Raw genomic sequence first — 22528 nt, 5'->3', positions numbered from 1 at the left:
CCTTCTCCTAGAAGTTCCCACCTGCTGGAGCCTGAGTGTGTTCGCCCCTCACCCCCCAATTCATCTGTTGAAACCTAGTCCCCAATGTGATGGTAATAGGAGGTGGGGGCCTTTGGAAGGCGATGAGCTCAGGAGGGTGGAGCCCTTATGAATGGGATTAATGACGTTATAAAATTGGCCCCGGAGAGAGTTCTCGCCCCTTCTGTCATGTGAAGTTAGTGAAAAGATGGCTGTGAACCAGGAAGCAGGCTGGTACCAGACGCCAAATCTGCTGGTACCTTGATCTTGGGCTTCCAGCCTCCAGAACTGTGAGAAATAAATGTATTATTTATAAGCCACCCAGTCTATTGTGTGTTGTTGTTTTTTTATAGCGGTCAGAATGGAGTAAGAAACCACCCTTTAAAAAATGATTCTTATTTTATTTTATTTATTTATTTTTAAACACATCTTTATTGACTTCAGAGAGAGGAAGGGAGAGGGAGAGAGAGAGAGAGAAGCAGCAATGATGAGTCACTGATTGGCCCCCTCCTGTGTGCCTGCTACTGGAGACTGAACGCCCCAACCTGGGCATGTGCCCTGACTGGGAATCGAACTGAGATCTCCTGGATCATAGGTCCATGCTCAACTGCTGAGCATGATTCTTATTTTAAAAATAATCCTTATTTTATATAAAAATAATTATTCAGCCTTGGCCTGCCAGGGGCTCAGTTGGTTAGAGAGTTTTCCTGATACACCAAGGTTGTGAGTTTGATCCCTGGTCAGGGTACATACAAGACTTAACAAATGAATGCATAAATAAGTGGAACAACAAATTGATGTTTCTCTAAATCTCTCTCTCTCTCCCTTCTTCTCTCTCTAAAAAATCATTTAAAAATTAAAAAATAATTATTCAAACAGTACCAAAAATTTTCAATGCAAAGTAAGTCTTTTCCCCATGCTACACTTCCTATATCCCGCCAGAAGCAATAATTTCTGTCAGTCTGCTGTATATCCTTCCAGATGTAGCCTATGTTTATGTCTATATACAAACTCTAGCTATTTTATTTGTAAACACAGCAGAGCAGATTATACACACTGTTCAGTGCCTTTTCATTTTCCGTTCAGAGATGTATTGTTCATATCAGAACACATCTCTCTCAGTCTTTTAAAAAATGTATGTTTTTATTGATTTTAGAGAGAGAGGAAGGGAGAGGGATAGACAGATAGAAACATCCATATGAGAAACATCGATCAGCTCCCTCCTGCAGGCCCCTTCCTGGGGACTGAGCCCACAACCCTGGCGTGAGTCCTGACCAGAAGTTCAACTGGTGACCTCTTGGTTCATGGGTCAAGGCTCAACCACTGAGCAACTCTGGTCAGGCTCACCTCTCACTTTTCTGTAGAATTTGACCCTCACTGCTCATCCTGTCCTGAAATTATCTCCTTGCTTGGCTGTTATGGGGAGATAATCTTTGTCTTCCTCTTTCTCTAATTGTGCTTTTCCTGTGACCTTTGCCGGTCTTCTGAAGTCACCATTTAGCAGGAACTTGAGGGAGTGGAACCTGCTGGGCCAGCCCTCTCAGCTCCTGGTCATCCCACACTGGCAGTCACACCATTTAGCTATTGCCTGGACCCCGAAGGTATGTGTGGTTTTTTTTTGTTTTGTTTTGTTTTTTTAAATATATCTTTATTGATTTCAGAGAAAGGAAAGGAGTAGGAGAGAGAGATAGAAACATCAATGATGAGAGAGTCATTGATCAAGCCTGCAACCTGGGCATGTGCCCTGACCGGGAATCGAACCCTGATCGCCTGGATCCCAGGTCGACGCTCAACCGCTGAGCCACACCAGGCCGGGCAGTATGTGAGTTTTTGATCAATGTCCAAGTCCGAACTCTTTTCTAGGTTCAAGTCCTTCTTAAAAAAAAGTGGTGTTCTTAATTCCTTCATTTTATTTTATTATCACTATGTTAATAGTTATTGCATAGTATTTAAAATACAGTGGTACCTTGGTTTTCGAATGTAATCCGTTCAGGAACACTGTTTGAGGTCTGAAACATTTGAAAACCGAGGGCTCCACAGCCGACAGCTGGGCCTCGGGATCTTGCCCTCAGTGGAAGCCGCGGGGCATGTTCGACTTCCGAGGCGTGTTCAAAAACCGAAGCATTTCCTTCCGGGTTTATGTCGTTCATAAACCAAAATGTTCGTCAACAGAGACGTTGGAAAACCGAGGTACCACTGTATATGAAAAGTTGCAAAGAATAATTAAAAAATACAACAAATGATGTAGTAAATACCAATGTATCTACCATTCGGCTTAATAAAATGTGACCAATATAGGTGAAGCCACTTATGTACCCTTCCTGCCACCGAGAGGTAATCACTATACTGAATTTATGTAGAAAGAAAAATACACTATATAAAATCTATCTACCCATCCATTCATAGAAATCCTTCCAGAAAGATCTATATGCGGTGGGCCAAACAGAAAACATCAGCGGGCCTGTTTGTCACTTCTGTGATACACCAAAATGTTAATAGTCATTATTTCTGGATGGTAGGGCTATGGATAGTTATTTCCTGCTTATTTGTATTTCCTAAATTTTCAACAATGGAACATGGATTACTTTAATAATAATTTACTAATACCCCAAACTTACCTTTCCCTTCAACTCTCATGCCAGTTTAGCTTTTACCCCAGACTTCCTTCTATCTGTCATTCTGGAATTCTTCCCTAGGTTCAAAAGTGGTAGGCGGGCTTGATATCCATTTCCCTTTCACATTCCATCATTTCCAACTATACTTTGGGGTGGCTTGTGTGAATTTCTATGCCCCCCGTTAGGCTGTAAGTTTTTAAGGGGCACAGCCCTCGTCTTATGTAGCTCCCTGGGCCTATCACACAGCACGGCTCATAAACGGATGCTCAGAACATGGTTATGGAACCTTCTGCTTGGTGCCTCGGGCTTGTCTGCATCTTGCAACTATCACCTGCTGAGACACTGTCTCTATAAATAAGCAGTTTCTGTTTCAGGTAAGGTTTGCCCTTGATATTGACACTCCACCTCTTACCCCACCCAAGCCTCAAACTGCGACACGGGAATCAGAGCTGGTATTCAAATTTTTGGCGACAGTGTAGAGAGGCGGCCCCCATAAGCACCAAGCTATCCATGTGAGTTTCTTTTCCCCCCTGGACATTGTAGCTGCTGTCACTCCACTTGCTGGGGAATTCTTGACGAGATTTTACTTGTCTTTCCATGCTGTTCTTTCTGTGGTTTCTTTGTTTCTTTTTGTGATCAAGTTCCAGATGGCTCAGCAGTGCCTCCAAAATGAATATTTTGACAGATTGCTGAATGATTGCAAACCGTGTCACCTTCGATGTCCTAATACCCCTCCTCTCACATGTCAGCGGTATTGTCATACAAGTAAGTACCATTGTGTGAAAAATTATTCGTTGGTATGAAGTATTCTCTCTATACTATTTATTCAAAGAATAAACATTACAGAGAAGATGGTGAGATTTTTCTGAATTAAAAAAAATAGAACAAGGCAATTATTTAAATGCCAACAGGAATAAAGTAATTATTTAGAGCTGAGCTCAATTTTATTCAGCGCTTAGCAGCCCAGTATTTTATCAACTCTTCTACTTAAGTGTTATTTAGAATTTGCTGATGAATTACGGGAACTGGATAGCAAATAATCTTTACTTGATATAGATGTTCTGTTATCAGTTCATTGTCTGACATTTCTTTTAATTCAGTGAAAGGAACAAATGCCATTCTTTGGACTTGTTTGGGCCTGAGCTTGCTGCTGTCTTTAACAGTTTTTGTGCTGATGTTCTTGCTAAGGAAGATGAGATCTGAGCCATCAAAGGACAAATTTAAAAGCACAGGTGGGTTTGATGGTCAGTCTTTGAAATCTATTTCCAAGAGGTGGCTATTGCAACTTTCAGTTGTTTTCCCTTTTTTTTATGCTGAATATTTCATTAGGTTAGAGCCCTTCAGAGTGTGCCAGGGGACAGTTGATAAATGAACTTCTTGGTAGAAGAGAGTTATCTGCTTCCTGGTGTTTATGTCCTCTTTTGCAGGTGTCCTAGTGCCTTCTCCTACTTTCTTCCCTTGATGATCACTCTTTTGAATTGTTGAGGCTTTCTTGGGAAACATTCATTTTTTCTGACCAAAGTTCACACACTGATTAAATGTCATACGACCAGAAACTGCTAGCCAGGTCTGCTACTATCAGGGAAAGTCTATTTGGCAAGATCTGTGGCCATATTTTTAATATGAATGTGTGTTATTTGCTTGGGTGAACATTTTACTGCTGGAAAATATTAGAAATGAATAGTCAGTTGCTCCTGGATTACTTTAGCAATCATCTCAAAGATTATTATCTTTATAAGCAGGAGAGAACCAGTCCTAGAGGACTGACTGTTTCTAAGAAGTGATTGCTCCTTAACACCCTTAAGGTCTTAAGGGCTTCTTAAGATAAAACTGCTTCTGCAACCCCTTTGCTCAGGAGCTGATTCCCAAACACTCTGCAGCCATCACCCTATTTCTTTATGCAGTTTTTGGAGCATAATCTGCACAGCATCTACCGTATTCGCTTTCTTGTTCAGTAAGGAGAGGTAAATGGTTGTCCTATATAACTTACTCATTTTTATTTTTGTATTGCCTGGGGTCTGAGAAACAGGTGGGGAAGGACTGTAAGTGTGACGTTTGGGAAGATGGAGTTATACTGTGGGAGGCTGGGGAAGTAGTAAAACTTATCTTCACAGGCATATCATGGGGGCATCATGGAGACGCCTTCCTTATGTGATTATGGAGATTCATTAAACAATTTTTAATCTGACACAAAATGTGAAAAGAGAAGCACCTTTTACTTTGAACTCTAAAGTGTCACCATAGGCTGGTTTTGGTGTGCTGTAACATACAGTGATTCGGCATTTCATGTGTGTAAAATAAGGCTGAGGCCAGTTTTTGAGATTTGTGTGTAAAATCACTTGATTTTTTAAATAAAATTTTACTTTAGAGAGCATAAGGGGGGGAGAGAAAGAGGTGAGAGAGAAGCATTGATGAGCTGCTCCCGGATGTTCGCACCCCAACCAGCGGCTGAGCCTGCAGCCTGGGCATGTGCCCTGACCGGGCATTGAACCTGCTTCCTCTCGGTGCACAGACGAGACTCCAACCACCTGAGCGGCACCCGCCAAGGCAATCACTTGATTTTTAAATGTGGGCCAACACAAGCAAACACTTAAAGACACTCTATGCCCTAAAGCATGTCTTTGAACCTCTTGTGTCCTGTGGCCTGTTAGTTTGTGACTTCTAGTGTAGAACATACTCATTTGTTTTGTAGGAAAAGATCTCATGCTGCGAAGACTGTCATGACCACACCCCCTGGGAAGTTTAGGTTAACTTTTCTGTTTATGCGTAATCAGGATCAGCTTTCCAGAAGGAGGCGAATGCTGGCCGGGATGACAGAAAGGATAGCAGGACCGGTGAGGAAATTCTTTCCAGAAGCCTGGAGTACACAGTAGAAGAATGTACCTGTGAAGACTGTGTCAAGAGCCAACCGAAGGTTGATTCTGACCATTTCTTTCCACTCCCAGCTATGGAGGAAGGCGCAACCATCCTCGTGACCACAAAAACAAATGACTATTGCAGTGGCCTGCTGGCTGCTGGGAGTATCACAAGGATGGAGGAATCAATTTCTACCAGATAACTAACCATTTGAAAACCTTTCGTCAGAAGGAAAAGATGATGTGTCATGTCTCTTTAGGATGGTTGTGATCAGTTAGACATATTTCTCTTGCTGTTGGGAGCTTAACTGTGGGCACTTCATTGGTTTCAATGATTAAATTTTTCATTTTTTTAGTTTAATGTATTTTAATAGCAAACTTACAGGATCAGCATAGAAGGCAGACATTAAAAACATGTACTTGCATGTAGGACAACTCAGAAAAGTATAGTAAATGGTGGAATCTACTGTATTATAAAAATGCTACAAACACCATTTAGTTGCCATCAGTAAGAAATTTACTTCTTTAAAAAAAAAAAAATCCAAACGCTGGCATTGTCCAGAAAAATTTAACAGGTTTATTTATAGTTATAAAACTGAACTGCTGAAACTTGTTCACTGAATAATTTTGACTTGCATTAATGCTTTATATGTCCCTGCATTTATATTAAAAAAATTCACACACAAATGAAGATGGAAAAACTGCCAGTACCTGATTTCTGTCCCTTATTTTCAACTTGCAACCATATACTTAGGACCTTTCAACCCCATGGAAAAAAAATATCTAACGTTCAGAACTACCAGTAACAGGAAGAGGAGAAAATTTTTTTGAAAAGAATGAAATGTTTCCCATCATAGTGGATTCTTAAGCACGTTCTCCACGTATGCGGCGTGCTAGCTGGATGCCTTTTGGTATAATTGTTACACGTTTGGCATGGATAGCACACAGGTTGGTGTCTCAAAAAGGTCAACCAGATAGGCCTCACTTGCCTCCTGCTAAGCACCAATAGCTGCACTCTGGAAGCGCAGATGTTTTGAAATCCTGAGCAATTTCTCACATCAGACGCTGGAAGGGGAGTTTGCTAATCAGAAGTTCAGTGGACTTCTGATAATGTCTAATTTCACGAAGTGCCACAGTACCAGGCCTGTAACGATGAGGTTTCTTCACCCCGCCAGTAGAGGGCGCACTTGTGAGCAGCTTTGGTAGCCAGTTGCTTCCTCGGCGCTTTACCACCAGTCGATTTGCTGGCAGTCTGCTTTGTCCGAGCCATGGTATAGACACCTCTTTACTTAACCCCCTTCTCCTCGTGCTGGAGCTTGGTGAGCTGGCGTTAGAGAGCTAAGGCAGCTGCGAACACCCAATGATTAAATTCTTGACTCACTGAAAAGAAGCACTGCAATGTGTAGATTACATAGCCATGCATTTCTACAGCTGGACCCCTTCCCTCCTATACATGACATATATGCTTCAAACAAATGGAATTTTTCTCTTTATTGTTAAAGGCAAGTAGGGTTATTCCATGTACTTCTGTAGATAGAAGCCTATAGTCAGCCATACTAATTCAGTGTGCAGTGTATGAGTAGATCCTGACCTTGTGAGTTTCCAGCTTAATAGAGGTCTCAAGCATTATTATAATCATATAAATATGTGTAGAATTACAAACTGTTTTTGTAGAATTACAAAGTTTACTAGGTATCATTTTCAGACCAAAATGCAGGTAATGACGACAGCCAACACATACATAGTTACTAATGTGCAGGGACTGCTCTAAGTACTTTACCTGTACTCATTTCATGCACACAGCAAACTACAAGGTAGGTGGAACACTATCATCTCCATTTTACAGATTATGACAGAAACTAAATCAGAGCAAGGTAACATCCAGTAAATGGCAAAGCCATGACTTAAACCCAGGCATCTTGACTTATTTTTTTCTCTTTACATCAATTTAGTTCCATTCCTGAAATCCCTATCTCTTTGGGCTATAATCTTAGTCATTACAGGGGAAGGGTTCCCTTCCAGGCTTCACCAAAGGTCTTGGGGTTGTGCAAAACTCCTTATGGAAAGGCTATGCAACAGGTGATGTGCTGTGATAATGCTGACTTTGATCTTTGTTAAGATGCCCACTGGTACCACAGCATAGAACCTCAAGGTCTTGGGGCTTTTTGGCTTTTGTGTCAGGCTTGGGATATAGGCTACCTTGGTGGGATTTTTTTACCCATTTGGGGCTCATCATGGCTCCATTCCAGGCCCTTGAGGCCCACAGGAGACGTAACAGTATAGTGGTTAAGGCACTGGCTCTTGGAGCCAGACTGCCTGGGTTTGACTCCTGGCTGTTACTAGAAAGTTATAGACCTTGGGTGACTGTAACAAAGTTACTTAACCACTTTATGTTACACACACATACACAGTTATTTCCATAAAAATATCTGGTTCATAAAGAGTAATTTGGTTAGTTACACTGCTATGATTTTTATTAACCCCTTTGAGGTCAGTTCTCTTTGAGGGCGGGCACACACTCTTTTTCTGTTGTATTGCTCCTCACTGCTCATTCTCCCCTCCACGCCCAGTACAACCTCCTCAATGAATTTAGATTTTTCTAACGTTGATGTTAGGCTTTAGATTCTTGGTCTTCCAGGACCAGGCTAAGATCTTGGGGAGAAGGAATTACAATACTTCAAGGGGATGGTTGGTGGCAGAAAACATAAAGCACATACTACAATTTTAATAACTTATCCTGTGTGAAGTGATATGAAGAAAAGGCACAGGGTGCTATGAGAAAGCATAACATAGCATCCTCATGACAGCTCCATGAAGCAGGTATGTGAGGCCTTACCAAAGGTTACAGAGGCAGACAGACCTAAACTAGGCTTTCTGGGGGAGGATTCAGACACACTCTTTAACTAGAGTAACAAATCAACAACTATCAAGAATAATTTTGAAAATGGGAAAAACAACTCCACCAACCAAACACACAAGAATTTTCATTAAAAGTATTTCAACTACCGTTGACATATATTAGTTTCAGGTATACAACATAGTGATTAGACATTCAGATAACTGACAATGTGATTACCTTGGTAAGTCTACTACCCATCTGACAAATATTTTCATTTTTACATTCTCCCTATACATGGCTGTATTTTGACACAGTTGTAATCATGGTGTAGACCACTTTGCATGGGGCTTTTTTTTTTTTTTTTTTTTTAAATATATCTTTATTGATTTCAGAGAGAGGAAAGGAGAGGGAGAGACAGACAGAAACAGTCACGGGGGATCAAGCCCACAGCCCGGGCATGTGCCCTGACCTGGAATCAAACCTGGGTCTCCTGGATCCTAGGTCAATGCTCAACCACTGAGCCACTCCCAGCAGGGCGGGGCTTTTTTTAACTTAATGTTTTATCAGCTGCCTTTCCCACTTTCCCATAATTTTTATAATTAGTATTTTCAAGTACTGCAGAAATTCCTTGTGAGGTGGGCCACGATTCTACTGTAGTTGGGCTTTGGTGCTTTCCACTTTTTCACTTTTATAAACAATGCTGCAGAGCATTGTTCTCCAAGGAGCTCTTGACCTCTGCTGAATCCAAAAGGTAAGTTCCCTGGGGCCAGAGATTACATTTTGAGAGGCAATGTAGTGGAAAAGCCATGCTGGAATTCTGGTTTCTTTCCCCAGTGGGTCTTGGTCCACAAATCAGTGTTTTCAGCCATGTATTAAGGCATATTTGTGGATCAATCGTTTCAGTCAGCATTTAAAAAAAAGGTAAAGTAGAAGAGAATACATTAAGCACAGAACTGTTGTTAAACAACTACTTAAATGTGCCCATGTGTGTATTGAGTTGTGATGTAAAAGGTACTTTTTTACTCTGGGTTGCAATCACGTTGAGCAAATGCTCCTTTAATTTTTCTGGGTCCCCTAACCCCCATCTGCAAAATGGGGCAGTAAAATGGATTCTTTTGTTGTGAACGTGAACCCGTGGTTTCCAAATGATCCATCCACCTTCATCTCCACTGTCACCACCGTGGCCCCAGGTGCCATTATCTCTTGCTGGATAATTACAATGTCCCCCTAACCTGCTGCCCTTTCTCCACCCAGTCCCACTACAATTCGTTCTCAAACGCTAAGAGGAATCGTTTAAAAACCCAATTCAGACCGTGTCGCTCCTCTGCTTAAAATTCTTGCAATGGCTTCCCATTCCCTTACCTACTTAAGACTTAGGTTGAAAAGTTCACACCCCTTACCATGGCCTGCAGGGCCCCAACCACCCAACCCTTCATCTCTCTCCCTCCAGTCAACCCCTCCAGGCAGGGCCTTCTGCACACGTCCCTTTTGGAACACCGTTCCTGCGGATCCTCCCGCGCCGTCTCCTTATCATCCAGGTCTCAGGCCTAAAATCGTCTCCTCAGAGAGGCCCTCTGGGGCTGCCCGTCTCCCCTGTCCCCACGCTCTGGCCCATTTCTCTTCAATTTCCTTCCTCGGCTCCGAGCGCTGTCTGGAACGGCTCAGCGCGGGGCCTTCCTTGTTCACTGTCTGGCTTTCCGGCCGAGGTGTGAGCTCAAGAGGGCTGGGAGGCGCCCTGACCGTCCTCGCCGCACCCCAGGACTCGCTGACGCCCCGTGTCTCCGTGGGAGTTCCGGTCAGGCCGGGCCGGCCCCCGCCGACCCTCCGCGACAGGACGCGCCCGGCGCCCGACGCCCGTATTTACGTTCCGGGTCGGGGGGCGGGGCCGTAGCGGCGGCGGCGGCGCTCGACTTCCGGGGCGGGGCGGGGCGGGCGCACGGGCGGGGCGGGGCGCGCTGTCGCCCGGCCTGTGAGGAGCTCCGCGGCGGCAGTGGCGGCAGTGGCGGCGGCACGGCGCAGGCACCGGCCCGGGGAGCGGCACCATGAGCGGTGAGTGGCGGCCTTGCCGCTGTCACCCGCCCCGGCCGCCCGGCTCCCGCCGCTTCAGCTGCACACCTCGGCCCCGAGTCCCCGCGTCTCGCTCCCAGACCCGCGTCCCGTCGCTCCCGGTTTCCCGAGCCCATGGAACCCAGTTCTCGCCCCTGGCCACCTGCAGTTCTCAGGCGTCCCGAGTCCCGGCACCCTGAGTCCCCTGACTGCTGTCGGTCGCTCAGAACCAGCCCTTCGACACCTGTACCCCAGCCCGCCAGTCCTCCCCAGCCCCCGACCCCCTGCGCAGTTACCAGACCCCCAGTTCTCAGACCTCCCGCGTCTCAGCTCCAACTAACTCTTAGACCTCCTGAGGCCCAGTTCCAATTCGGGGTGCCCCTGCTCCCCAGTCTTCCCCACCACGCAGCCCCTTGTCTCGTCACTCCAGGCTTCACGCCGGCTGAGTGTCCCCCTCAGACACTCAGTTTGCCGCCCCCTGAACCCCGTGTCCCCGTAGCCCCGGGCGCCCGGGGGACTATGAGTCCCCAGCCTCTTTGTCTCCCCAGTCCCTCTCATTCCCCCGTCCCCGGTGCTTTGCTGTCCCAGTCACCAGTTGTTCCCGGCTACTTTGTTCCCCGCTTTAGTCCTCGGTTCTGACGTTTTGCTTCTTTATTTTTTTCACACTCCAGCTCCTTCCTTTTCTCTTCCTAGATCATTAGAGATCTCCCTTGTCCTGTCCTGCAAGCCTTCCCTTGTGCAATGTTGAGCCCATCTGGGGACCGTCGCTTGCCCTGCCCTGCCCAGCCCAGCCCACCCCTCTCCCTCCCACTCGGGGAGGAGGCTGGTTCTGGTGGGGAGGCGGGGAGGGGAGGCGGGGAGGGAAGGGGGGTGTGGGCCGCCGTCCTAAGTGCTTCTGAAGTTTAGTCCCGGGGCTTGGACGGGGGTTCGCAGGCGTTTCCTCTGTTGGTGTTTGGGTGCTAAGTCATTCCTGGGTGTCCTGTGTGGAGACGGGAGTGACTAAGGGAAGCCTCTCGGCTCACCCCGACTGGGAGCGGGATTTTCTCCGGAGGACCCGCCTCCCATCGCACTGCCTGTTTTTTTCTTCCCTGGAAAGTCCAGCCCCTTGGCTCCAGCCCCTTTCAGTCAGGCATTTCTGGAGGTCAGGAGGGGGCAAGGCGAAAGCAATACATCTCTCTTCATTTGTAACTTTTAAATGATGCTTGTGGATTTTTTTGTTATGTGCTTTTGTTTTTGCTATTCGAGAGCAAGATTTGTGAAATTGACGGTCCAAATGAGAGTAGCTGTGGATTGGGGTTGGGGGGGCGGGGGCGGGAGGTGTTCCTGGGAGATAGTTCATCTTCTGTGTCCAGACTGAATGATTTTTGGCCTAATTAAAGTTTCTGGTCCTTGAACATTAGTGAAACCACAACAAAGATGTGATGAGCTGGTTTCCATCCAGGAGGTAATATAGTCTGGTGTAAGTGCAGGCCCGGGGAGCTAGACAGTCTGAGTTCAAATGCTGCCGCTGCCACCTAAAGCTGTGTGATTTAGAGCAAGTTACTTGATCATTCTGGAAGTCCTACCAAAATGGGGATAAATAATAGTATCTGTCTCCTAGCTTGTTGCAATGACCACATAACATTACTCAGGTGAAGTGACTGGTACTGTGCCTCTTACATGGTATGTAGTCAGGAACTTAGAGCTGTTACTGTTTTCATAAGGACATGGGGTTCAGGAGGGGTTGTTTTGTGTCCCCTCTTCTGGGACAAGGGCTGAGGTTAAGTACTCCCTGAAAATATCTTCCTTTTAATGTGACCAAGGAGGCTATGCCTCAGGTTCAAAGTTCTGCTTTCATCACAGGAATTAGTGAAATTGACAAGCCAGCAGGGAAAGGATCAATGTATCTTTTAAGGAGCAACTTAATATCAAAGATAAGAGTTTTAAAATTTAATTAAAAATAATTAGGTCTAAGGCCAAACAAACAAAAAAAAGGAAACCAACAAAAAAATTTTTTTTTTTTTAAAGGGAAAAGCATTAAGAATGAAAGCCTTCTTTTGGAAAGATTGTAATTGAGGCAGAAAAAGTGGTTACTGAGGATGGAAGGGGAAGTCCAAGGTATTTTCAATCGTTTCTTTTTTAAAACGTAAAACCCTTTATTTCCTCAAATTGTAAAGAATACACATACAGGTTTCCATCAATCATTTCTTGAGAATACAGTTGAAATAGGGTTTTCCCTCCTGTGGGATTGATAATTGGCACACAATAAAATAACATGGCACGGACATATTTTCTCTCTTTTGTCCTTTTTATTAATAGAAGTTTTCAAACATCAGGGAAGTGGAGAGAATAGTCTAATGAGCAAGTATCAACTCACGACCGATTCACCTACATACTTATTTACTTTCTACCTCTCTTCCTAGTTTATTTTGAAGCAAATGCTAGACACTGTATCATTTCATCAGTAAATATTTTAATATGTATCTTTAAAATACAGGTACTCCTTTTTATTAAAAAAAATTTTTTTTTAAAAACTGACAGTAGAGAGAGAGGAAGGGAGAGGGAGAGAGAGATAGAAACATCAGTGAGAGAGAAACGTTAATTGGCTGCCTCCTGCATGCCCCCTACTGGGGATTGAGCCAGCATGTGCCCTGACCAGGAATTGAACTAGCGACCTCTTGGTGCATGGATCGATGCTCAACCACTGAGCCACACCGGCTGGGCCAGGTACTCCTTTTAAAAAACAATTCCATTTCCATATCTATAAGAAATTAGCAATAATTTATTAATATCATCAGATATTTAATGTTCTAGATTTCATAATTGCTTTATAGTTTTATTTTATAGTATATATTTAAAAACCCAGCATCTGAACAAGGTTTTAACAATGCAGATTGGTTTGTCTTTTAAGTCTTCTAGGTCTCTCTCTAATTTTTAAGTTTGTTATTTTTTAGTGTTCAGTATAGTCACAAGAGTTCTGCAAACATCATCATAATCAACTTTAGAACATTTTCTTTACTCCCAGAGGAACCCTGTACCCATTAGCAGCCATTCCTCATTCTCCGTTTCTTCAGCCCAGGCAATCACTAATATATTTTCTCTCTCTCTGGATTTCCTATTTTGGAATTTCATATAAATTAATCATACAACTTGTAGCCTTTTGTGTCTGGCTGTTTTCACTAAGTATGTTTCTGAGGTTCATGTTGTAGCATATTATCTGTACTTCATTTCTTTTTGTGGCTGAATAATATTCCATTATATGGTTATGACACTTTTTTTGTGTGCATTAAAAGGAGAGACTTTATTCAGGTGAACAGTTTGCAAACCAGAGAAATGCAGCACCGGTAGAAACTGAAAGTGCATTCCACTGAGAAAAAGGGAGGCCCACTTATATAAAGTGCCCAGAGTTGTCACGGATGGGTCCATTTTTATGCAAATGAGGAATCCAAATTTGCAGTTTAATTGGTGCAAATAGCACTGTCCTAATAGGTCGGAATTGCCCGTTCTGGTTGGTTGTTATGGAACCACTGATTGATCCATAAAAACGCAAATGAGGATATAGCTGTGAGACCTGCCCCATCTGATTGGATGGGGCAGGTCTCAACCCGGTGGTCAAAGTATACCATCTCAGGAACTCCTTTATAAGGTTCTGCTGGCAGGAATACAGTGCAGGAGGCTGGCAGTTCAGTCTGTGGCTTTTCCTTGAAATGCAGGATGCATGTGAGGCCTCTGCCTCTGTCAGCAATGGCCACTAGACTCTGGTTATGAATTTGGGCCCAATTAACCACTAGGAGTCCTTTTTGGCAGGTATATTCCTTCTCGGGGTCAACAGTTGTAATACAAACAGTGAATGTTTATTGAGTTCTTAGTCTTTCAGGCACTAAGCTTTATCTGAATTACATTTTAAAATCCTTTCAAAAACCTTATGAGGTAGTTATATTGTAATCCATCTTTGGCAAATGATAAAAATGGAGCATAGAAAGGTGAATAACTTGCCAAAATTTACACATCCAGCCTTCAAACCCAGCATCCAAAAAGCAGTGTCATCCAGGTGTCAGAGGGAAGCAGTAAAGTGGAAAAGGTGTACCATGCAAGTGGGGGTCACGAGAAAACACCAAAGACCCATTTATTGTAAAGCATCAGTAATGCTCTATGTGATCTTTAGGAATTAAACCCAGATACCAAGCGTTCAGGTCTGTTGGCTATAACAGCACAATTTATTACATTGTTAGGAAGGTTTAGAGCCATCTCAAAGAGAAATTAGAGGGATGGACTAGTAGCCAGGAAGAAGGTAAAGAAACTGAAGGGAAAGCACAGCTTCAAAAATGTGTTGGGTTTCCTCTTAGGATGTGCCCGCACCATAGGTCAGTATTTGTTCCAAAACACCTTTAGTGGAGACAAGAAGAAAAGCATTTCCTAGACTTCACCTGCTCCACAGGACTTGGCCAGTGAACTGGAAAACTTGCACATAGCAAGGATTAGACTAGATCAACCACTTTGTGAGTCTTTTGATAGTGGGTGAGCTTACAGTGTTGTTTAAAGCTTTTCCTGCATTCACTGCACTGGTGAGGTCGCTCCCCTGTACGACTTCTCTGGTGCTCCATGATACAGGAGCACTGGCTGCCCCATAGGGCTTCTCTCCCCCACCCCATGGATTCTCTGGTGCTGGATGACACCGGCCGCCTGAGTGAGGGCCTTCCCACATTCCTTGCAGTGGTGCTACTTCTGTATGTTCTGATTAAAAAGATCAGAACTCCAGCTGAAGGTTTTCCCACACTCATTACATTCATAGGGTCTTTCTCTAGTGTGAATTTATTGATGTTGAATGAGACCTGAGCTCTGAGCAAAGCTTTCCCCACATTCATCACATTTGTGTGGTCATCCTAAGGGGTTTCCCCAGTGCCTTTCTATCTGAGCCTTATGTTCACCAGCTTCTCCATGTCGGGAATCCTGGTGTGACACCTCCCAGGTATCTCCAAAAAATATTCTCCTATGTTACTCTACTGTACTATCTCAGGACAGTTTTTCTTTCACATCAGTTCTCCGTCCTCAGTCCTGGTCGTTCTGTCTATCTCTCCAGCAGAGTCCCGTGTGAGCTGGGGCTCCTCAGGATGGGACTGAAGGCTTGGTGATGTCTGCTCCCCTGGATCCACTCTCTCTTTGGAGGGCACTTGTCTGTGCCTGCAGGCTGCCATCTCATGCTGTGGTTCATCGAGCTCTCTCTCCAGATCCTCCAGCAAAATCACTGCTTCCTCCCCACTCATGGGGTGCTGCTCTGGCACCCAGGCCTTGGATATGCCACATTTTGTTTATCCCTTCATCAGTTGATGGACATTTGACTTGTTTCCACTTTTTGGCTATTATGAATAATGCTGCGGTGAACATTCACGTACAAGTTTTTGTGTGGATATATGGTTTCATTTCTCTTGTGTATACATCTAACAGAACTACCCAGCCCATTTGCGGAACTGTCAGCCTGCTTTTCAATGTGGCTGCACCATTTTCCTTTGCCACCAGCAAGATTCTAGTTTCTGCACAGTTTTTTGATAATAGCCATTCTAGTGACTGTGAAGTGGTGTCTCTTTGTGGTTTTGATTTGCATTTCCCTAATGACTAATGATGTTGAGCATCTTTTCATGTGCTTATTGGCCACTTGTATATCTTCTTTGGAGAAACGTCTGTTCAGAGTCTTTGTACATTTTTTAGTAGGTTTTCTTTCTGTTGAGTTATAAGAATTCTTTATAATCTGGATACAAGTCCCTAATCAGATATGTTGTTTATAAACACTTTCTTAGCTTTTGTGGGTTGTTTTTTCCCTTTTCTGATGGTATGCTTTGAAGCACAAAGTCTTTTCTTTTTTAACTATAGCCTTCCCTTTCATCTCTCTCTTTTTCCCCCCCTTGCAATTTTGTTGAAGGAAGCATTTTATCCTGTAAGGTTTCTTTGCAGGGTTTTGCTGATTGCATCCTTTTGGTGTGGTTTGATGTGTTTCTCAGTCTATTGTACATCTTATAAATTGACAATTAGAATCTTCTGTATTTTGAGTTGAAAATGTTTGAGTGGAGTTAGAGGTCAGATGGGTTCAAGGTCAAATACATTGAATGCAAATAACCAGGAAGTGGAATGGCTTTAGGAAATGCAACCACAGGATAAATGGGTATCATGAGGCCAGAAACAAATAAGATAACTGTTAATAGGGGAATAGATAAATATAAGTGGCATGATCACATGATGCAAAACCTCGAAGACGTTAAAAGGAAAAAATGGATTTATATACATCACCATGGCTCTAGCTTAACATTAACATTCTCTAAAAAAAGCAGAGTGTGGAATTATACCTAAAATATATACCTTTATGCACATTAACATGTGCACATAAAACTGTTTTTGGATTCATATATGCGTGTAGAAGTAAGCAAATTGTCAGGTGATAGTGGTCATTATCTATTTTTCTGTAAAGAATAATAGGTAAGAATATTTGATTCCCAGCCTCTACTAGCTAAGGAATTCTGATTTTCAATTAATGCTTTTGCTGTTACTGGGAAAGTAAACTTGTAGGACCAGAAAGGCATGGCTCTCAAGCATTGTCCTAATTGTAAAACTTTATCTTTGAAGCCCTCGGAGTTCTTTTCAATCAGTAATTATTCTGTAAGGAATTCTTAAGTTAGAAAGACAACGAAACCCTCATTTCAAAGGTGGGGAAAGCCAGACCCAGAGAAGTCAGATAATTTGTGGAACAGACGAGCGCTAAGGCTTGATACACCAGTGTTGGGCTTAGTGGGTAATTTACTGTTCATCTTGCCTAATGTTTATGTACATTTTCACAGCTTTTGCTTATTTTCTAGAATGTGAAGGTCATGGTTTTCTCTTTGGCATTGACTGGGTCATCTCCAGCAGTGGCTTGCATTTGGAATAAAGAATAAGCTGAAATGAGTGAGTGGAAAAAGGAATATTAGTGGTTTTCATTCAAAGCAGAAAAAGTGATGGCATCGACTTTTTTTTTTTGGTCCCTAATGAAGGCACTGAGTTGATCTATTATGGCAGTTTGTAGGAAGTAAGTGCTCCATCGCCAGCTAATATTTGACCATCTCCTTTGTGAGCAAATCGCATTAGACTCAATTCTATTGACATCAGCTCTCCTACTCCCTGTTGCATGACTGTACCTGGGTAACCAATAGGAAGTCAAGTTCTTAGAGCTCTTAAAATATGGAACTAAAATAGAAGGTTTTACCGGCTTCTGTGAATTCTGGCAATGTGAATGTAATTCCAGATAAAGTGCCTTCCATCCTGCCTGTCACTCTCTTTTCTATACATATGCTCTGCATTTTCCACGGGGTGATATCACTCCTGGGGGGCGTGAACATTTTACTGTCATGTATAAATCACAGATATGTAGGCAGTACATAAACAGATGTAAAATATATCTGGTATTAAAATTTCATGGAGGGGGTGATTAAGGAAAAAAAAAAAGGTCTAAAAAGGATCCTAAGGGGGAAAGTAACAGTAAAAAAAAAAAAGGTTGCAAAACACCTATGCAGGATGGATAAAACTTCAACACATGGCTCTGTGGCTTTCATGTTGTTCACTTTTATGAATTTCATAACCTATCATTAATCCATCATCTTGCATGTGGCATAATTTTTAAACTATTGACTCTATTTGTGAAACAGCCTATCTCCCGCCCACCCTTTTGTTCCTATGGTAAGTAATGCTGCGGTGAACGTTTTTTGTTTGAGATAGTCTTTCTTCCTTTGGATTTTGTCTTTGGGATGATTTTCCCGAAGCAGCATTAATGCATAAGTGTTGATCATTCTTGGTTGCTCTTTTTCTCAAAGTGGTTGCAGTCGTTAAAATGCTGCCCATAAAACAATAAAATAAAATGCTGTCCACGAGTGTGAGGGCTCTAGTGGCAGCAGAGCCGGGCCAGAAATCCAGATGTTCAGGGTTCAACATCTAGCAGACATTTATTGGATGACATTTTGGTGCATCTTCTGTCACTTAGCAAAGGGCTATACTGTTGGTGTCTATTGAAGAGAATTGAATGAACTAGAAAAAAATGTTTTGTTGGAGTAATGGGTGTGTTAGCCAGGCCGCCTCTTCAGTTGCATGTGGCAGAAGCTTATTTCAGCACAGTGGGAATTTAAAGTGTCTTGTAATGGCCCTGGCCTGGTGGCTCAGTTGGCTGGAGTGTTGTCCTGCATACCAAAAGGTTGCTGGTTCCATCTCTGGGTGGGGTGAGTACTGGAGGCAACCGATTGATGTTTCTCTCTCATATCAATGTTTTTCTCTCTCTCTCTCTCTAAAATAAATAAAAATATATCCTGGGGTGTGGATTAAAAATAAATAAATAAATAAATAAATAAATAAATAAATAAATAAATAAATAAATAAATAAATAAATAAAAAAGTGTCTTGTAATGGAAAAGTCTAGGGATAGAGCTGGCTTCAGGCTCAGCTAGATTCAGGTGCTTAGAGAATCATCGGAACAACTTTTCTGTCCAGCTCACAACTCTGCTTTTTTCTCTGTTGGCTTCATCCTCAGGCAGCCTCCCCTCCATGGAGGCAAGGTGGGTCTTGGGTCACATCCTGTAATGTCGCAGCACCCAAACAAAGAGCGAACGGACCACTTTCCCAGTGGCTCCGGCAAAAGTCCTGGGGCTGACTCACAGCAGCCCGGCTGGTGATGTGGTCATCCTGGAACAAGCTATCACTGTGGCTCTGGTTGGCTAGGTCTGGATCTGGTGCCCAGTCGGGGTCCAAGGATACATCTGACTGACTTGTCTGGATAGGGGATGAATTAAAGGGGGAAGGCTGCAACAGTTTTGAATGGGATAATCAGGGTAGGCCTCATAGGGAAGGTGATATCTGAGCACACCTGAGGGAGGGGAGAGTGATTCCTGGGTCTTTTTGCTCCTGAGCAGCTAGAAGGGGTAAGAACTGCCTTTTACTGAGGTAGGAAAGGCTGTGAGAGGAGCAGGTCTGGTGTGTGTGTGTGTAGCAGTTTGAAGCCTCTAGGGGTAGTGAGGACCCATTCCTTGGCCCTGATTTCTTTTTGCACATCCAGGAGCCCTCCAGAGGCTTGGCTTAGTACTTCCTCTGTCCACTCGGCAGCACCCCACTGGGCCTGTGTTCCCAGCTCCCTAAAGGGAATCTTGTCCACTCCTATCTCATTTTTTCTTGCCTGCATCTGCATGCCTTGGAATCTGCTCTTTCCTCCCCATCTTAAAAAAAACTGAAAACCCAGAATGACATTAAAGACTATTACGAAAACAGAATATGCATATATAAATATGCCTTCCTTGCATGAAATATTTAAATTTTTAGATATTCCTCTTCTGTATGTGTTCAAAGCACATGCATTTTACATAATTGCATTGAGTCTACGTTTGAATCAGTGTTTCTACTTAAACAGGATTGAGCAGAGAAGGTTTACAGTTGTTCATATGGCAAAATTTATAATATAGGAATAAATAATAATGCAAGAATAAACTCTGTTTGGCATACTCACAATTGTAAACCTACTTTGCCCCCCCTGTGTGATAGCATTTATCCATGTTCCTTCTCTTCTCAATGATTAGAAACATCCATAAAATCGATGTACCCCGGTTATTCAACGTTTCTCCCCATGTAGGAAAAGAAGGTAAATTCCATTTATGATGTTCTAGGATGGACTTGGCAACCTTCTTCTGCAAAGGGCCAGAGAGTACATATTTTCTGCTTTGCAGGCCATCTGGACTGTGTCCAGCTACTCACCCTTGCTATAAGATAAAAGCAGCACAGGCAATGCGTAAATGAAAGGACGTGGCTGTGTTCCAATAAAACTTTATTTAGAGCAACAGGCAGCAGCTGGATTTGGTTTGGGACTCTATAGTTTGCTCACCCCTGTTCTAGAACACTCCCGGAAAAATCTGTGCACCCATGACACTATGTTCAGGCCACCATCATGTTGTAGTGGAAAAAACCAGGACTGTGGCAATCCTGGGTTTCACTCCCTGTGGTAGAATGTGGGCACTTCTCTGACTCTTAATTCCCTGGTCAGGAAATGGAAATGAAAGTGAGTGATAAACAGTGCCTTGCTCGGTATCTGGAAGACAGAGGGCCTGGTGAAGTAGTTGCTGGTCCTTTTCTCATTTCCCCCAGTCCTCCTCAGCTAGTTTCCAACCCGTCTAGAGTTTTTTGTAGCCTTTGGTACATGCTGCCACACTGTTTTTCAAGAATTTACTGCCCCAGTACATTGCTCCTGGTAGTGTGTACCCTTTCCCCCATAGCTTTATCAGCATTGCGGAATTTTGTTTTAAATGTTTCTTGGCCAAGTTAGTAGTTTTATACTGGTAACATGTTAGTGGTTAATTTAGTAAGAATATAATTTTGGCCTGGCCGGCTTGAGCATTGACCTGTGATTCAGGGGGTCGCTGTTCGATTCTGGGTCAGGGCGCATGCCCCGGTTGTGGCCTAGATCCCCAGTAGGGGGTGTGCAGGAGGCAGCTGATCAGTGACTCTCTCATCATTGTGATGTTTCTCTCTCTCCCGCTCCCTACCCCTCTCTCTTTGAAATCAATAAAAATATATTAAAGAAAAAAAAGAATATAATTTGTATTTCTCCAGCATGGGGGAAGATAAACATTCCCTTCCAAGTGTTTGCATACTGCCATTTTAGTGTTTTTTTCTACAACAGAGATTGGCATTGTAGGCCAGCCACCTATTTTGTAAATAAAGCTTTGTTGGAACACAGTCACACCCATTCTTTTACTCTGTCTATGGCTGCTTTTTCACTATGATGGCAGAATTGAGTAGCAATGACAGAAGCCTAATGACTTGGGAAGCCTAAAATATTTACTGTTTGCTCTTTATAGAAAATGTTTGTTGATCCCTGCTCTGTAGTAAATTCTTTGGACATTTATAAATTTGCTGTTGACTCAGTCTTAGACATCACACGCCCCCTTGGATAGCCTGAGCCCATCTGTCTCCTCCTTTCTATTGTGTGGTGGCCAACAGTCTATCCTTTTATCCTAGCCCAGCTGTGTCACTTTACTCCACAATACTGGGAACCAGCACCCTGACTTTGAAGATGAATGATTGTTCATTTTATCTGCTCACATGCTAGTGCTCGAGCAGACAAAACTACTGCTTCACTCTGTGCATCACACATACGAGGCCGCTGTGGCCTGGCTTGTCCTGATCCTCTGTGTTTAAAGCAGCTACTTGGGGAACCATGGTACTCCCCCCCTTGAAGTCTTTGTTCAACAATTGTTGATTTCTTTCTGTGAGCAGGGATGCATTAAGGCTGTTTCCATCCCTTAAAAGGCTCAACATCCAGGGTTGGCATAAGGAACTGGTTTGAGAGTCTCTATAATCCTTTCTGCTGTAGGCATTAGACCAGGGGTGTGGTGTGGCTGGAGGGCTGCGGAAGCATAGTTCAGAGAGCAGTTTATTGTGCCCATGGAGGATTCTCAGCAGGAAGGATTCCCAGAGAAGGTAACATTTGAGCCAGCCATTTGGAGGTTGGTTTGTCTTTGGTGGCCCTTTGCAGAGGGAGCCCTTCTTCTGTCTGAAGTTGAGCTGCCCAGGGTTACCTGGCCTTGTGGAGGTTGGAAGGCATGGGCTTTGGGGTAAATGTTGAGTCTGTCACCTCTGAGCTGTGCTTTGGGCAAGTGATCAATGTCTCCAAGCCTCAGTTCCTTCATCCATTATGATGGGGCTGGCAGCACCCAGCTTACAGGTGAATGAATGTAAAGGTTTAGTATATATCTCAGAATGGAAAATTGGTAGCAGGTCTGGCTTCTAGGTGTATTATGTTTGGTTCTTGCAGAGTTTGCTGAAACACTTCTCTAAAAGGAGTATAATTAGGTGCCAACTAATTGACATGAAATCTGGATTTTTTTCTTAAAAACTGGGAGACGGAGCAATGCTGTACTGGTGATGCTGTGAGGCAGCTGCCATCTCTAAAGGGGTAACTGTCTTGGTCCCCGCAGTCTCTACCTCACCCTCTTCTCTGCCTTCCTTGCCACATTACTCATTTGCATTCTCCGCCTGACCCTGTAGGATTGGAGGGGTTTGATCTTGGTCTTGTACACGCATGCCTCTGGCCTATATTGGACAGCACTTTCTGCTCCCCTACTCCTTCACTTCTGCATTCTTTCCATCTCTTTATTTAAAACAGTGATGGAAATTAAACA

At 43.5% G+C, this 22528-nt stretch overlaps 2 protein-coding genes and 2 pseudogenes across 2 annotated transcripts in view; 2 read left to right on the top strand and 2 right to left on the bottom strand.

Annotated features, from left to right (window-relative positions):
- The first annotated feature begins 2211 nt into the window (after nt 1-2211).
- Nucleotides 2212-6170, top strand: TNFRSF17 (TNF receptor superfamily member 17). The gene is made up of 3 exons (XM_016197606.2): nt 2212-3398; nt 3734-3865; nt 5408-6170. Exons 1-3 carry the CDS (start codon nt 3281-3283, stop codon nt 5689-5691), a joined length of 534 nt encoding a protein of 177 aa, XP_016053092.2. The 5' UTR covers nt 2212-3280; the 3' UTR covers nt 5692-6170.
- On the bottom strand, nt 6064-6758 carry LOC107525449 (histone H3.3A-like; annotated as a pseudogene).
- Nucleotides 6759-10318: 3560 nt separating this feature from the next.
- The window catches only part of SNX29 (sorting nexin 29), a 458514-nt gene continuing 446304 nt past the window's right edge, over nt 10319-22528 (top strand). Inside the window, exon 1 of the mRNA XM_016197611.2 lies at nt 10319-10376. Coding sequence (XP_016053097.2) covers nt 10370-10376 — 7 coding nt within the window. The 5' untranslated portion in view covers nt 10319-10369. The remainder of the gene's footprint in view (nt 10377-22528) is intronic.
- On the bottom strand, nt 14831-15616 carry LOC107525451 (zinc finger and SCAN domain-containing protein 9-like; annotated as a pseudogene).

The sequence above is a fragment of the Miniopterus natalensis genome, chromosome 3, assembly GCF_054644295.1.
Source record: "Miniopterus natalensis isolate mMinNat1 chromosome 3, mMinNat1.hap1, whole genome shotgun sequence".
Classification (NCBI taxonomy): domain Eukaryota; kingdom Metazoa; phylum Chordata; class Mammalia; order Chiroptera; family Miniopteridae; genus Miniopterus; species Miniopterus natalensis.
Note: the sequence above shows the minus strand (reverse complement) of the source record. Positions and strands in the feature narration are given on the sequence as shown.

Excerpts from the sequence above, each read along its gene's own strand:
- TNFRSF17 (XM_016197606.2), top strand. The coding sequence starts at position 3,281 with ATGGCTCAGCAGTGCCTCCAAAATGAATATTTTGACAGATTGCTGAAT. Across the intron at positions 3,399-3,733 it reads TCAGCGGTATTGTCATACAA|TGAAAGGAACAAATGCCATT; the intron begins GTAAGTACCATT and ends CTTTTAATTCAG. Across the intron at positions 3,866-5,407 it reads GGACAAATTTAAAAGCACAG|GATCAGCTTTCCAGAAGGAG; the intron begins GTGGGTTTGATG and ends ATGCGTAATCAG.